The 16,338-nt window shown below is 27.9% G+C and overlaps 1 protein-coding gene across 8 annotated transcripts in view; it reads left to right on the top strand.

Annotated features, from left to right (window-relative positions):
* Positions 1–15,973, top strand: part of LOC119669294 (voltage-dependent calcium channel type A subunit alpha-1) — a 73,311-nt gene extending 57,338 nt beyond the window's left edge. For 3 of the 8 annotated variants that reach the window (XM_038079130.1, XM_038079127.1, XM_038079126.1), the window contains 7 exons: positions 1,067–1,103; positions 4,547–4,668; positions 4,859–5,022; positions 9,746–9,934; positions 13,353–13,504; positions 14,938–15,161; positions 15,235–15,973. In XM_038079130.1, coding sequence (XP_037935058.1) covers positions 1,067–1,103; positions 4,547–4,668; positions 4,859–5,022; positions 9,746–9,934; positions 13,353–13,504; positions 14,938–15,161; positions 15,235–15,385 — 1,039 coding nt within the window. In that variant the 3' untranslated portion in view covers positions 15,386–15,973. The remainder of the gene's footprint in view (positions 1–1,066; positions 1,104–4,546; positions 4,669–4,858; positions 5,023–9,745; positions 9,935–13,352; positions 13,505–14,937; positions 15,162–15,234) is intronic. The other 5 variants (XM_038079134.1, XM_038079133.1, XM_038079131.1 and 2 more) reach the window with 4 other exon arrangements.
* Positions 15,974–16,338: the final 365 nt, after the last annotated feature.

Below are 16,338 nucleotides of genomic sequence, written 5' to 3'. Positions count from 1 at the left end.
ACAAAATACCTTACTATACCAGCATATTTAAGAGGAAGTGACGGCACTTAAAATTGCAACTATTCTAATAATGGACCTCTTGGAAACTTTTCTTTCCACAAAATAGAACAAATAAAGTGTAAAAATTACACTACTTGATCTAATTATTGGAAAATCATGTTTTTAAGAACCCTGAGAATAAATGATCTGATATATAAATAAATTAAATTGTGAGCAATCTGAAAACAACAAGAATGGGAACGCTTAAAATAAACGTTCTAAGTTAATGCAAAGAACCCATATGCATTCTATTAAAGCCTGTCGCATATTCGTCCTTATACCTAACCTAATCTATCTACCTGTAAAAAATTGCCAAGTTTGGAAAATAAGGTGCTTGCCGTATTACAATGGTGTTTTATATTTTAACAAACTGTGAGATAAGTAACAAATTTTTGTAACTGATTATGCAGTAATTCGTACCGTGTCCAAAAAATCTATAAAAATCACTAGAACCAACCAGAGGGTGGACAATGCTAATGTTAGAGATATGTTGAAGAAGGGGGCCCCCAGAAACTTGAACCTAGTTCTGAATTAATTGGCTTAGTGTTATATAAATTCAGAGTTTCTTATAATTGGATATATAATCCAGATTTCTTTTAATGTAATATTTTGAAAACCTTTTTTAATCTACGTAAGATTAAACAATAGTCGCAGTTGATCACTATTTCCAACAAAATGAATTTACTAGGACGATTATGAATATAAACTTAATCAAAAATTGAGTTTAAAAAGAGAATGCAATATATTAAATATTTACGGATGAAAGCCATTATCATATCATCTGACATCATATCACTGTCATTTAAGATCATTTCACACCAATTCATCTAAAATCATCTATAATAAATCTCAAAACAATTGTATATTCATTACATTTCAACATATATATATATATATATTATATATTTACACATGTATAGAAAACACTATATATATATATTATATCGTTTCACAGTCTTTTAAAAAATGAAAACAAAAAATTATTTGTATATTCACAAAACATTTTTTCTAATTTAAATAATTTCAGAAACAAAAAGGTGAATAAGTTTGAAATACTTCAAGTGGTAAAAATTCAAATTTCAACTTAACTTATTGTGTATTTACTCGTATATATATGAATATGTGTGATTCTAAATGTCAGTAATAATTTACCATAATTAATAATTGTTAATTTATTTTTCATATTTACATATCGTACTAATTAATAATTGTTAATAAAATGACAGTAAAAGATGTAAATTATTGTTATAATCGAGATTTTACTTTAAACAGTTCTAGTGTACAGCCATTATATTATCATTCAATTACTCGTAATATCTTTCAATGACGTCATACTTTACGTCATTAACAATTGTAGTTGAATTATATATTTTTTTAAAGCTTAGATTCAATGTTGTAATTTAAATGTAATATCATTTGCTTTTGAAATTTAAATAGGAATTTCAGAACGAGTTTAAGTTAAAAATATAATTTTTTTTATTAATATATATAGATACATTATTTTCGAGTAATTAAAGTAGGTCTAAAGATTTAACGAAAAATATTTTAGTGAAAAATTATAGATATAGTTATAGATATAGAATTTTCTATTTTTTATAAATAATACTATAACACAATGATGCACTTAATTTGGTTTTATATATACCATATATAAAACTGCTAAGATGATATATTTTATATTATTACTAAATATTCCATACGTTTACATATGGTATTTACAAGCAACGACTGTTAGCGTGGTTATAATCCATGGGGATGTAAAAGCAGATAATATGTGTACACGGGTTAGAATGTGGATGGGTAATGGTTGAAGGTAGCAAAATGTGAAATAAGGGATAGAAGATCTATTGTGGACGGGCGGGATTTAAATTGAAATCAACTCGGATGCAGACAGGGCAACCTGGTCACTTCAATAGTGTGGGTCCAAAGATCGATTGGACGAAGGTTTGTGTGTATTAGAATCGCGCTTTAAGCTTGCCAGTACAAGACAAAAATCTCAACTGATTATTATTTTATTCAATAGTTTTGTAATTGTTTTTTTAATAATCCATAATAAATATTGCATTAAGAGGATCGGTATTTGTATGTAGGCCTATGAACAATTTATATAAAACCCTATAAACAATTTTATAAAAATTTTTTAAAAATTGTTCATAGGCCTACATTTAAGCAATTTTAATGATTGCTCGAAGCTCTATTTTTGAGACAATCACCAAGCATTTTTTTTTTTCAAGATTTTTTAAAACATTTTTCAGACCAAAACAATTTGGGATTTGAACCTAAACCCTGTGGGTCGAAGTACATACGTATGATATTAAGACGATTATACAAATAACTTCATTCGTATACAAACCTGAAACTTATCAAATATAATTTAAACTTATGACTAGCATTTGACTAACATAATAACTATAGATATTTTTCGGATAGTTTCGATTAGAGATCTTGGAATTAAATACCCCACTTTCCGAGCAATAAAATCCTAAAAGTAAAGCATAAAAAAATTACCCTGCATATAAATAACACGTTGAGTAAATACATTTAGTTATTATATAGACTAAGATGGTAAGCCTCATTTTTAAATATACTCTCAAAAAGATCTATACTTATAATGAAAAAATTGTACTTAATTATTAAAAATTGTTATTAATTATTTAGAATTAGAATGAGTCATAAAACATGAAGGGCTAATCACATGACTAGTAATATACCCAAAATGGTGGTAAATATATTACTAATTAATTCTGAGACTTTCTGTAGACTCAAAGAAAGTACTTATTATATAAGATAAATTGGTTCAAACAGTAATGAAGAAACAACATTAAAAATTTTAATTAATTTTTTTTTTATTTGATTTGATCATACAACGCTGTGTGGTCAAATTTCAATAAATTAATTAAAATTTTTATTGTTGTTGCTTCATTATTTGACAAAAATAAAAAAAATAACATTTTACTTAATAAATTCCAATAAGTCAAAGGCTTCATTTATCAGTACTTTCTTCCACTTTAGTTATTTTATTTTACTATATCGAAGAAAATACTCAATAGATTACTTTTGATGAGAATGTTAGACTTAAAGACTCTATCTGGTTACTTTACAGGTCATGTAAGCTACGGTATCACTTAAATAAGTTGCGGTTCCGACATTGATGTCTGTCATTTTTATGAAATAGACATCAAAAATCTCAGTCAGTCTGTATTAACTATCAACTCTTGATAGACAAGAGTTCCTCTCCACTAAGTTAATAGATCTAGTCTAGTCCCTAACTGTGATTATATTTAGAAAAAACCTAAAAAAAAGATCAAAGATCAAGTCTACTCACAATCAATCGATCTATTCGGGTGGAAGTGTTTTTTACCCAATACGTAGAAGAATAAAAGCAATAATGGTTATAATGTGATGACTACTGTTATATATCATTAAAGTGCATACAAAAAAAATATCTTGTGTTATAGTATTAAAATATTTCGTGCACTTTTCAAATTAAGCAGGGTAATATGCAATTAGCGAAACTTTTTAACAATTATAGTCATTTATTTACAGTCAAAATATATTTGTAGTGTTTATATAAGAAATAAGAAGAGCTTCACTAGAAAGCAATGGAAACTTCAATCAGGCTTAGCTAGCGTTCTCAGTCGTATATAAATAGTTTAAGTAGATATTGTATGTTCTTTGTGCATATCATTATTTGTTTATTGACTATGTACTGTTAAATACACTACAGCCTTAAATGTAAAAACACGTAAATACTTGTATATTCTATTCACCCACTCGTATCCTGTAATTCCTCATGATCATCACGCACAGTGTACCATATTCACTCAACACTAAACGCTCACTAGTCCAACTAATAAAACGTTTTTGGTGTATTTTGTTTTATATTGTAAATAAAAAAAATAAAAATTAATTTTTCACAATCCGGTAAGTATTTTAGGACAAATTGGCATAAATCTATTTATTTAAATTTTTTGTATAAATTTTTTCTCTTCTAAATAAACTTTTGCACGTGCTTGGTAGCTGGCATGACCCTGCTTCAAAGTAGTTCGATTGTAGACATCTGCAATGGTTGCTGTTGGAATCTGTTCTGATGCACTTTTGTTTTACATTAACATTGATTTATTTATGTTAAAAATATTTTGATTTTAGAAAAAAATTTTATTTTGAATAATAAATATAGGACAAATATATAAAAAAAAAGTCAATTTGTTTAGTAAAAATAGACAAAATTATTTAAAAAAAAAAAAAAAACGATAAACGTATTTAGAAGCAGAACAAAAGACAAAACTTCTTATTGTTATCGATATTTTTAAGTAGTAACCAAATGTTTTAAGTGTTACGCATTTAACCCTGCATTTATCCCTTAAGACGTTCTAAACGTTGAAGTAAATTGATATTTAATATTTGAATATTGTGTATTAATTTCTGGAAATTTTTAGTAGTTATATTTATTTTGGATTTAAACTCAAAACTAATATAAACTTTTTCATATAAACTGTACAAACAGATGTTGGAGCTGCAGGATGCATCGAGACATCCATCGCAGGAGTCCTTAACCGGTGCTGATGCTGGCCATTTACATCCTGGACACGCGTATCAGAATGGACATCGACGTTCGCCCAGTTTAAGGTAAGTAACACTCAAAAGCAAAATAAAAATAAATATAAAATATAATTCTATTTAAAAAAAAAACTAATAAAATTATATATTTTTATAATTTTTACATATTTCTTATTTGCACTCAATCAAACAATCAACCAATACATAATCATTGTTAAAATCGTTACAATTAAATATATAAATATCACGAAACTAACAGACATAACGGATCTCCATTGGCCAGATCTCCAAGTCCTAGACGGCGAGGCCATCAATACATACATCATGATATTGGGTTCTCCGATACCGTATCTAATGTTGTAGAGATGGTCAAGGAGACCCGTCATCCTAGGCATGGTTATGGGCATCCGCGTTATCCAAGAGGTATTTATTAAAAATTTAAACAAAATTTCTTTTCAAAACTTAACATACTTTTTAATTATTTTTAAAAAAATAAATTTTTTTAACTATTTATTATTTCTAACAATATACGATAAAACATTTGTGCTAATAGTTTAATTTTTTTTTTAAATTAAATTTACTTCAAACTTCATAAATAAGATACGAGCGCGTTTTAACTTAACGCTTTTTTGTAAAAAAAAAACAAAAGAAATTTTTTTATAAAATTAAATGTTTTACTTTGATTTTACATAATTGTTTTGCAAGGCATGTTTATAATGACTAATCTACATATAAAAATAACTATTATACACATCCTTGGTGTACGCAAAAATGATAACAATACACGTACAAAAACAATTCAACGAATACTTTTATGCAAAGAACACTAAGAAAACGAAAATTGTCTCCAAAAATCTGAAACTTCAAATTATCAGATGCGTAAAAGTATTTCAGAAACTTCACATCTACATCAACTCACACAGCACTCAAATATTATAAATGTTCTCAGATTGAGATACATTTATGCTATATACAATACCAAAAAAAAAAATAGAGATACTGAAGCTGTCCTCTTCAAACAACAGTTGAAGTTAACTACACCAATCACATGTCATTTCATACTCATTTTGCTGTGTACATAACATTTCACAACCCTGCTCTTAACGCAATTATAGCAATTAGATAGTTGAAATTCGTTTTCTGACTGATTTATAAATGTACATAATATTTAAATATTACCGAAGTAAAAGATAATGTGTATATTAGTAGTAAAAAATTATTTATATACTCTCGCGACGGACCAGTATGCTCTTCAATTAATAAATCAAAGTTCTTAATAGGAACTACAACAAATAAATAATGCATCTTTTTCATAAGAAAATCAAGATTTTTAAATTTATAATTAAAAGAATTATCGGAATTAATTTCTATTGGAAATTACAGATCTATCTTAAAGCCATTTGTCAAATTCGATGTTCCTTTCCTATTTTAACTGCATTATCTACATTCATCTTCTTTTTCTTCTCTGCTTGCTCAAACGCGAGTTTCTTGATCTCTGCTGAAGCATTTGAATGATCCACTACAATAAGACTTCTAATAATTATTCTAATAATAAGTTATTTAGATGATTTTATAGAAGCATACTTTGAAGTTCAGTAAATCTTTCTGACGAAATATATATTCCATTTAATTTGGGAAAATGCAATTCTAAATTAATGTGCAAAACGTATCAAAAATATAATAATCAATTCCTAACTATTGTTTATGTACACTACCTTATGTTATGCTAAGTAAAGACATCAATTCCACAAATTAGAAAACATTTTGATCAAGTATTACAACATTAGGACCATTAGGAATGGTTCTTTAATACGAGTACCTCGAGTTTTCCGCGAAAGCATTTTTGTGGTGTTTGAAGTGTCAAATGTCAGAGAAAGCTGGCTATATTCTTATGAAAGATGAAGTGTTAAGATGGGTCGAAGGTTTAGTTTTACTATTAAAAAATAGTTTTTTCCTGGAATATTCTTGAAATATTCTGCATTTTACAGTTTCCTATCAAAAGAATAGAATAAGTAACGAAATTTAAATAATCGAATTGTTAATATATGTTCCCTTTCTATACTATAATTTTTTTTATATATTCAATATATTCTTTAAAAACAATATATTCTTTAAATTGTAATATATATAATGTCTAACATAAATCCTATTGATTCATACACGAATCTGTTAAAATTGTAGCATTATTGGATTAATTAAATATTCCATGAAATTATAATATATTTAAGTAAGAAATGTTGGAGACAAGGTCTTTGCATTACTATTAATTTTACGATCAATATAAATATAATTATTAATATGGATATAGCAGAAAACATCTATGTGTACAGATATATATATGTATATCAGTGTCTAAGGAATTTAAAAACGGATTGCTCATTGTTGTATTCTGTAAGAAAATTAATTATAGTTTTAAAATTAAAATTTAATTTAAAAGTCATTTTAAAACTAAAATTTAATTTAAAAATTATTTTACAATTTTGAATATAATGAAAAAATACTGTCATCAGCATAAAAATGAACAATTAATATGCTAGGTTTTCAATTTCACTATTAATAATATGATGTGTGTTCATTAAGTACTTCTATATTTTGTTATCATTCAATAAGTCTATGGTCTAGCTGAGAAAAATGATTTTTTTTCTTCTTATAATTCGATTTTGTTTAACAACATACTCTCCTTTAAGGATTATATATATATTACAATGCTCTTCCAATTTTTCGATTCTCTTTTAGCAGAACGATTTATTTCTGCTCTCAAAATAGACAACAAAATGGATAGATAGTTTCGCCCAATCAATGTTTCATTATTGCTAAATTGTTTTTTTGGTACATTTTTTTAATTTCTACAAAAAAAAGCAATAATCGCTAAGGGTTAGATCTAGAAAGCACGATGGACGCGAAAGCAATATAAACCGTAATTCATTCAATTTAATCATTTTTTTTTGGCAACGAACTTAAAGGATACGAATAGATACAAATAACTCTAACCATTTGCATGCCCGCCCATTGAGTTATATATACCTACGGACTAAAAAGTTCACATATTCTCATCTTAAAATTCTGAAGATTCCTATAGTACCACCAGTTAAGGTACTTTTACCTTTTAGCGTGCTTTTACTCCGAGTATTTCGTCCGCTTTAACAATGTTTATTGTTGTAGAGATTATGCACTTCACTCTTCAGTGCTTGCAAACATCTGCTTTACCATGGAGGAAGGGCTGGCTTTCCCGATCAGTGTCTTATGTGTAGTATCTACTGGACAAAACTAACAGTACAGAATACTTGTCAGCTTGAATCTTTATAAGTATTTACGGAAGCATATATTCCCGATGAAACTACGTTCAGTAAAACTCCAAGTCTCCTGCTCCGCGATTAATCCAAACATTTATATAGAATTAGAATTAGGGTTCAATCTGATTTTTGAGAATGATCCCTCTAATGTTGCCATTCATTAAATCATTTGGCACTTATTTCTAGATATTATTATTTCTATTATTTCTAGACTTATTTCTATTAATCGAGACTATAATGTAATCAATGTTGTCATCAACGTGTTTCTTCTTAAATTTGATTCGGTTTGAGTAAGCACGACAGCCAGATTGAAAAGATTTATTTTAAGAAATTAAATTCACATTACTTTCTAATATCTTTAAAGTATTAGCTCTCATACGCAAATTCACTTTACGATCTTTCAAAGGTTTTATTATGTTTTCCGGAAAAAATGCCGATTTTGGATGATTAGCTTTATAAATGTTTATACGTTTCAATTTAGCATATCAGTCAAGTCATTATTTGGTTTTAACAGTATTTTTGTTAATAAGAAACAGTCCTTAAGTAAATACAGGAAATTCTATTTCATCCATTGTTTCGAAAATGGCAATACTGGGGTCACCGAAACCTGGAAAGTCACCACTAGAACCTGTTACCAAATTATCAAGATATTATAAACTTTTGAAATGTATCATTTGAAGGATGCTACTCTCCACAAATTACTTGGTTTTGCCAATAGTGTTGTCATGTATATATCAGATCGGTGTTTTATTGATAAGTCAATAGTATTGACATATATATATCAGATCGGTGTTTTATGGAATCATATTGATTAACGAGTGACTTATTAAGTCATTTTCATATACGAGTATATATTCTGAGAATATATTCTAGAAAATTTAAAAACAGTTACTCTAATAGAATCATGTTTTTCAACCATCAAAAGGAAAAAGTTAATATATACAAGAAATGATAAATGTTATGAAGTGATATTAGTTTTAAATACATTTTTTAAATAAATGGAAATGTTTTCTAAAGTAAATAAAATAAAATAAAATAAAGAATAAATGCATAATGCACGTGAAAATATTTGTAAATTAAAAAACGATTAAAGTTTTGTTTTTTAAATAATATTTATTACTAATAAATCAATAAATTTAATTACTTAGCCGGTTTAATAATGTTTAATATATAGCAATTTATATAAGTTAAGCAAGAATTGTTTGGTTTTTGCATGTACTTTCAGCTTTATATATCGCAAATAATTCGAAAAATGAACGAATGCAAAAATATATTAGCTTTTTAAATATATTACGGCAAATTTTATGAAAATGCTTATAGAACTAATAACCACTCAATTCAAAAACAAAAAAAAAATGTTTTTTTATAAAATAATATAAATTAAGAATTTTACACAAATACACACACTCAATATATAACAAATTTATATTTAATTTATTTAATTATTTTCACACAACTTAGTAAACAAATTTATTTTCTTTTGTTTTTTTGCTTTTTATTTAAATAAAAAATAATTTTCCTTTAAATTTTAAATAAAATTTAAATAGTTTTCTAAATAAAATTAGTTTAAAGAATTTTATAATATTGCACTTATCTAATGATAATACATGTTTTATTAAATAGTCTATTTAATTAAACTAGGTTAAAATTATAATTAAATTAAAATATATAACACATTCTATATACTTTGTAATAAATTTCATTTAATATTTTCATTTCTTTTTTTTGCGTTCTTTTTAATTTCTTGTAAACGATACACAAAAACCTGCAAAACAAAACAAAAATTGTATGTACATATGTGTGTATAAATTTGTATATGAAATTATATTCCCTACCCATTATATATTGTATAGGTTCATGGTCAGCATCGACAAGTCCGGCCCGTTCGCCTTCGCCTTCTCGTTATGGTCGCAGTAGGCGCACTCAACTGCCTTTTCCCACTTATGGGACGACAAGTCTATGTCAAAGATCACGATCGCCAAGTCCCGCTCGACTTCAGGAGATGCGTGAACGAGATAGACTTGGTTATGGGATTGATATGGGTACTCCTTATAAAAATGTTATATATCATTTTATGAAAATTGTTAAATAAATTAAATTTTATAAAGATTTAAAAAAAACAAAAAACAAAAAACAAAATCTTCGCATCAGTTTAATAGTTCAAATAATTAGAATTCATTTTCAAAATGTTCTTTCATATTCATCGCATCTTTTCATATGTTGAGTTCGTCTTCAGTCGTTACAAACTTCATCTCAAAACACTGACTAACCTACATACTCTACACATAAAGTTGCTACTCGTACTAACCAATATTTTTTACACTGTAACACTCACTTTTTGTCAATGTTGTCAAATTAAGTGTCAATGTCAATTGTCGGTTCACTTCATTTTTCCGCATTTTCTTCATGTAAATTTTTGATGTTTTTAATAATTGTAAAATAATAATAATAATCTTAAATGTGTCGTTTGTGTATATAAAATATGTTTTTTTATTTTTTCTATATATAATATATGGTATATAATGTTTGAGAAACACTTATGTCGTTACCATGAGTGTTTCCATATCATATAACATAATTCTATTAATTAAATTAATGTTAAATTGAGAAAATATTTATTTTTGTTAAGTTTTTATTTATTTAATTTTTTTATTTGTTAATGATGGTATCCTTAAAAAGTATCTTTGAAGTATCTTTAAGATATAAACTTTAAGGACTGTTTACCATAAATCCTATTACTATGCTACTATTATTATTTTGGTTAAGCTATATAATGTATGTATGTGTTGTAACAAGTTTGTATATTAATATTTATTTAATTCTTTTATTTTTTATTGGTGATATAGTTCAAAAGTATATTTAAAGTATATTTAAGATATAAAAACTTAGAAGAACTGCTTCCCATAATTAACTTGGTTTAACTATATACATATGTTATGTATTACATACGCATTTAAAAAACTTTTTGTATTATTGTATATTGTATAAGATTATATTACATAGAGACTTAGACTTTTTTATTTAATATATAAGTATTTTGTATAAAAATATATTATCTTCTGTTTTGACATTGATAAGATATTAATCAATACACATAGAATAATAATCTTAGTTCATGGAGGTCTTATTTCATCATGTTTTACCACGTATGGCTGAATCGTATAACCAGTCAATTAACAGTGTCAAACAGTATATTTTTGAGTTCTTACAGTTCACACTTTATAAAATAATTTTTTTTATTAACAAAGCAATTATGAGTAAAATAACCGTAAACCTCATAGTGTAGTACTCTGCAATTTTTATACAAAACATATAGTCTTTCTATATACTTGTAAATACTAAGTAGGCTATATTATATATATGATATAGTGTGATAGTGATGTACTATATAAAGATTACATAGATTATAATGGTGGCACTTTCTCACCCTTACTAAGAAAGACTTTTTTTTTTTTTGATTTCCAAATGTATTTACCAATATTTTAATCGCTGTGCTGGATATTGCTCTTAAGTCTAGCGTCCTTAACTTATAGAAATAAATCTTTGACTTTAACTAGTCTCAGAACGAAAAATCTCTGCAAACTAGCGGAAGCTATTGAAAATCATCATTTTTTAATATCAAGTGACCTGAGAACAATGGCTCTAAAAAATCGAATGCAGCACGACCTGTATGAGGTGGTGCAGTATTTTGTTGCCAGCTGGGTCCACCGAATATGGGTAATCCTTTAGGCTAATCCACTTAATCCAGGGTCCGCATAATATGCCAAATACTGAAGTTTACACAAATTTCTTTAGACCAAATAAGAATCGTGCCAAATGAAAATGAATACTTTATTTACTTATTGTCAAAATTTGATCAAATTCGCCTCTTATTTCGTTATAAAATGACATTTCATATAATCGCATTTTATTGTCAAATTGTTTATGCTTTGCACAAAAGTGTTCCGGTAATTAGTTCGATACCGCTCTTAAAACCTTGATTACGATGACTGAGCACCACAGCCTAGAAACACACGCAGTGAACAAAAAATCTAGATTGAATTCCGAAAAGCACAGTCCATTAAATTTTGATCGATGATTTGGGTAAATACACGATCTACCTATCTGCGTTTTGTACCTCACATTCTGATGAACGACGAAAAAGACGGGAGAATTTAGTATTGCCATGATATGTTGAGGAATTCCCTCAACATATAACCTATAAAGAAAGTCATTGTGTCCAGAGCTCGTTGTGGTAGTCACTAGAAGACTCAAATTAAAGAAAAGTATATATTTCAAGCAGTTAGTGTTACTGTATAATAATGAATTCTTGATAAAAAATTTACTTGATTTGGCTCTGCACAGTTTCTATCTTTGTCACAAATTTAGATTTAGATAAAACGAAAGTACTTTTGTTTCGATACCATTCTGGTTATCCAAACCATTTCGACCGAAAAACAAAGCAACTCGGAAGGATATATGTAATAAATATTTCTAAAATTCGTTGATCGTTTTAAGCGCTATGTTAAATCAGAAGGAGATTATTATGAAAAAATAACACTAGTCTTATTGGACCTAGGTCTGGAACTGAATATGTATAAACACTGCTTGGAGGCAATCACAAGCATAATGATATTTTAACATGTATTGACAGATTAGTTACAACAGATTTATTTTCAACTATTTGGATGCTGTTATTTAATAAAAAAATGCATTGTATAAAAAGGGTCTTGTAGTTTATATAAATATTTCCTATCCATAATTTTTTTAAGTATATTCAGTATACTTATATATGAAGTATATTCAGTATATATATATTATTAAATATTAATAATTTTAATAATAATTAATTATAAATAATATTATTATTAAATAATAATTAATAATATATTTGATTCAATCAATATAAATAATAAATATATATTTTACATATAATGTCTATATTTATAAACTAAATAGTTTTTAGTGTAAGTCTATATATTAATATTAGATTACTTTTTTTGAAGTATTTATAAGTTTTCCATTACCGAATTATGTTATTAGCTGCTTTTTAGCTTGAAAAATGCTATTATTTTAGTTGTGTTATGTTGCCATATTTTTTGGTTAATATATAATTTTTTATTTTATATTTTATTTTTATTATTATTAATATTGTTTTAAAAATTGAATATAGATAGATGTGTATGTTGTGCCAATACATCCCACTCGTCATTAAGTAACAAACTGTCGCGATCATTACAATTTTGTGCATGTTTATGCGTTTCTTCACAGATTTCGCCTATATCATCATTAAATCGATATATATTTACCTGTGTTACGATCATAATAGGAATAATTAATTCAGCTTACTTATTGTGTTTAATCATTCGTCTGACATACAGCTCATTTGTTACGTTCAAATAGCTTATAACAGTTCATTTAAATTATTGTATTTTGTAATAATTAGAAATAATTAATTCTATTTGTTTTATAAACTATTAGGTGGCACGCATGTGCAGCATAGCTATCCAACGTTAGCATCTCGTCGTTCTGGAGTGGGTCGACGTCTACCACCGACACCAAGTAAACCATCGACACTGCAGCTAAAGCCAACTAATATTAATTTCCCTAAACTAAACGCTAGTCCAACGCATGTAAGTATTTTAAAAGTATTATTTAATTTTATAATTAATATATGTATATCGCATCAAAGATACAGATATAAATAAACAATAAATAGTAAATAGATTTTTGAAATTAATTTTTATAGAAATATAGACACGATTTATTTACTAGTATTGCCGGTTCAAAAATCATACACTGACAAACCAGTAAATAGTTCCCGACACCACTTATGGTGGATATTTGGGTATCCGTACTACCTGTTTGGTCAGCCTAAGAATTAATTAAATAATACTTGAATATTACCCTTTTTTATTTGTGGATAAGATTTATCTCATAAAACATACAATTTTTAATTATAAGAGTATTTGGCGGATGATACAAACTCATCAAATTTTTTTATCTTTATGTTTGTATTTTCGCGGGATATTTTGATCGACTTCATTTCAACTAGATTTATTGCGATCGAAATTTATTTGATTTGGATAAATAAGGGTATCATTCATTCCAATGGTAATATGTTCGCAGTAAATAACAACACAAATGCACATGAACGAAAAGGCCACACTAGCTAGATTTTATTTACATCCTTACTCAGTTAGCCATAACAAACGCGAGTCATTCTTGGCCGCGTCGAGTTGCCTCTGCCAGTCAGCTCTACCAGTGGTTTGCTGTTGTCAGTTGGTAGTATCGAGTGCCCCTAAGTCGTAAGACACCTAGTCCTTCCGCCGAAGCTGCGGACCGCCTTTTCCACTTGCGGGTACCGAATCAAATTTCTTTCTAACCGAAGCACTTTCTTCCATTAATGCGCTTAAATATGTCAATGTCGAGGTATAGCGTATACTTATCGTTCCATCTAATTCGATACTCGTTGCCAATGTGTAAAGGACTATAGTTCTTCCGAACAATTTTTCTCTCGAAAAATGCCTTCTCACCACTGTTGATATTCAAGCTTCTGCACCTTACAGCAGGACAGGCAAGATGAGGGACTTATAGAATGTGATTTTTGTTTGTCAAGAAAGGGCTTTGTTTCTCAATTGCCTGAAAATTGAGAAATGCTAGCATCTGCTGGCAAGTGTGATTCCTCGTTGAATATCTTGGCTGACCACCAAAAACAAACAAAAAATTAAACGAATATGTGCTGTTTAAGATAGTTAGAAATGGATCCAACTTATTTTTCTTAGTCTGTTTTCATACCCGTATTAGATAAAAATAATTGGTTTTTTCATATAGCATTTAGTTTTTTTTTCCTGAATATTTCATCGATGAAATTACAATAACTATTGTAATTACTCTATAGTTTTTAGGTTACATTTTTTTTCAATATATCTTATGCTTTTATATTACACACATTAAGGATACATTTAAGGATTGCACCTTTGTGTTAATTCGGCCTTCAAATGACATATTATAATATGTAGTTATATTCAATTTGCATTAATAATCTATTTCTTTTTTACTATAGCAGACACATCACTCGACACCTCATAGTGTTCACTCGCTGCCACACCACCGTGATCTATTGCGGGATCCTAGGGATATGTATTATAGTAGCAGAGAACGTGACCGTGATAGGGAACGGTATAGAGACCGAATGCGTGATTATGATCTACGATACGAATATCGAGATCGTGAGCGTGAGATGTATGAAAGAGAACGTGATCGTGAAAGAGAGTTAGAAAGAGAAAGGTATGAGTTATCTATTAATATAGTCATTAAAATAAAAATTTTACAATTATCTAATTATACAAATTTAATATAGACTGGAATATATAGCACCATTGTCCTTTGAACAAGCGCTTGCAATGGGCAGAACGGGGCGTGTACTGCCTTCACCCGTTCTAAATGGCTATAAGCCAAAAGGTGGATTACACGCACGCCACTCCGATTCAGATGAGGAAGATTGGTGCTAGCAAAGGCTTTGATTGCGATCGCGTGATCGAAGGGAACAGATCTGGGTATAGCATCAGGCCATTTTTTCATCACGATCCGCACCAGACTTAGATCACAATTTTGATACAATACCACTGCAACAACTAACAGCAACATCCGATACCGAATTGCAAAGATACATAAAAGCATATCCGTTAAAATCAACAAACATAGATAACATTGCCGAAACTACTACAACTACAACTATAGCAACTACAAAAATTTATTCCGATCATGAGATAAACTATAGAGATTTTACAAATTTACAACCAACCGAACAAATTCAACTACCAGAACCATTAGATATGGCACAACCAACTGATACATTGGTATCACCAAAGGAACAACATCTTTATCATACACTTTAAATACTAGACTTACATACATATATATATATAATAAGAATATCGTATATAGGACTATTAACTGTTGAAAAGAATGAAATTTAATACTTGTTAATGTAAAGAGAAATGTGTTCAAAAATTTTAGAAATGACGGTAAATCAAATAATGCATAAACCAATGAGGAATTGAAGAACTGAAATATTGAAATGAACGACAAAAATAACTATTTCACACAATTTCATGTTAATTAATATTTTTTGTTTTGTAATAATTTAAACTAAATGTAAATTTCGTTATTTAATATTTTGTATAAAAATATTTCTTTTGACGTACTTAAAATTTTTCGTATCATAACATTAACGCCTTCAGCCGCGTGTAGTATTCACTAGGAAGACGACTAATAGTAGCATATATTCCAATCTAACATTACTTGTGTATGTAGCTATTAGCTTACGAGAAGCCCTAGAAATTGTGTATTACTGATTACTGATTATCGTTACCTTTCAAAGATATCATTTGTGTTTCGTAGTGTTAACTAGTTACTCTTTGAGAATTTAATCATCATTTTCTTGACTGTAGTTCTTTGGTTT

The sequence above is a fragment of the Teleopsis dalmanni genome, chromosome 1 (genome assembly GCF_002237135.1).
Source record: "Teleopsis dalmanni isolate 2A chromosome 1, ASM223713v2, whole genome shotgun sequence".
Classification (NCBI taxonomy): domain Eukaryota; kingdom Metazoa; phylum Arthropoda; class Insecta; order Diptera; family Diopsidae; genus Teleopsis; species Teleopsis dalmanni.
Note: the sequence above shows the minus strand (reverse complement) of the source record. Positions and strands in the feature narration are given on the sequence as shown.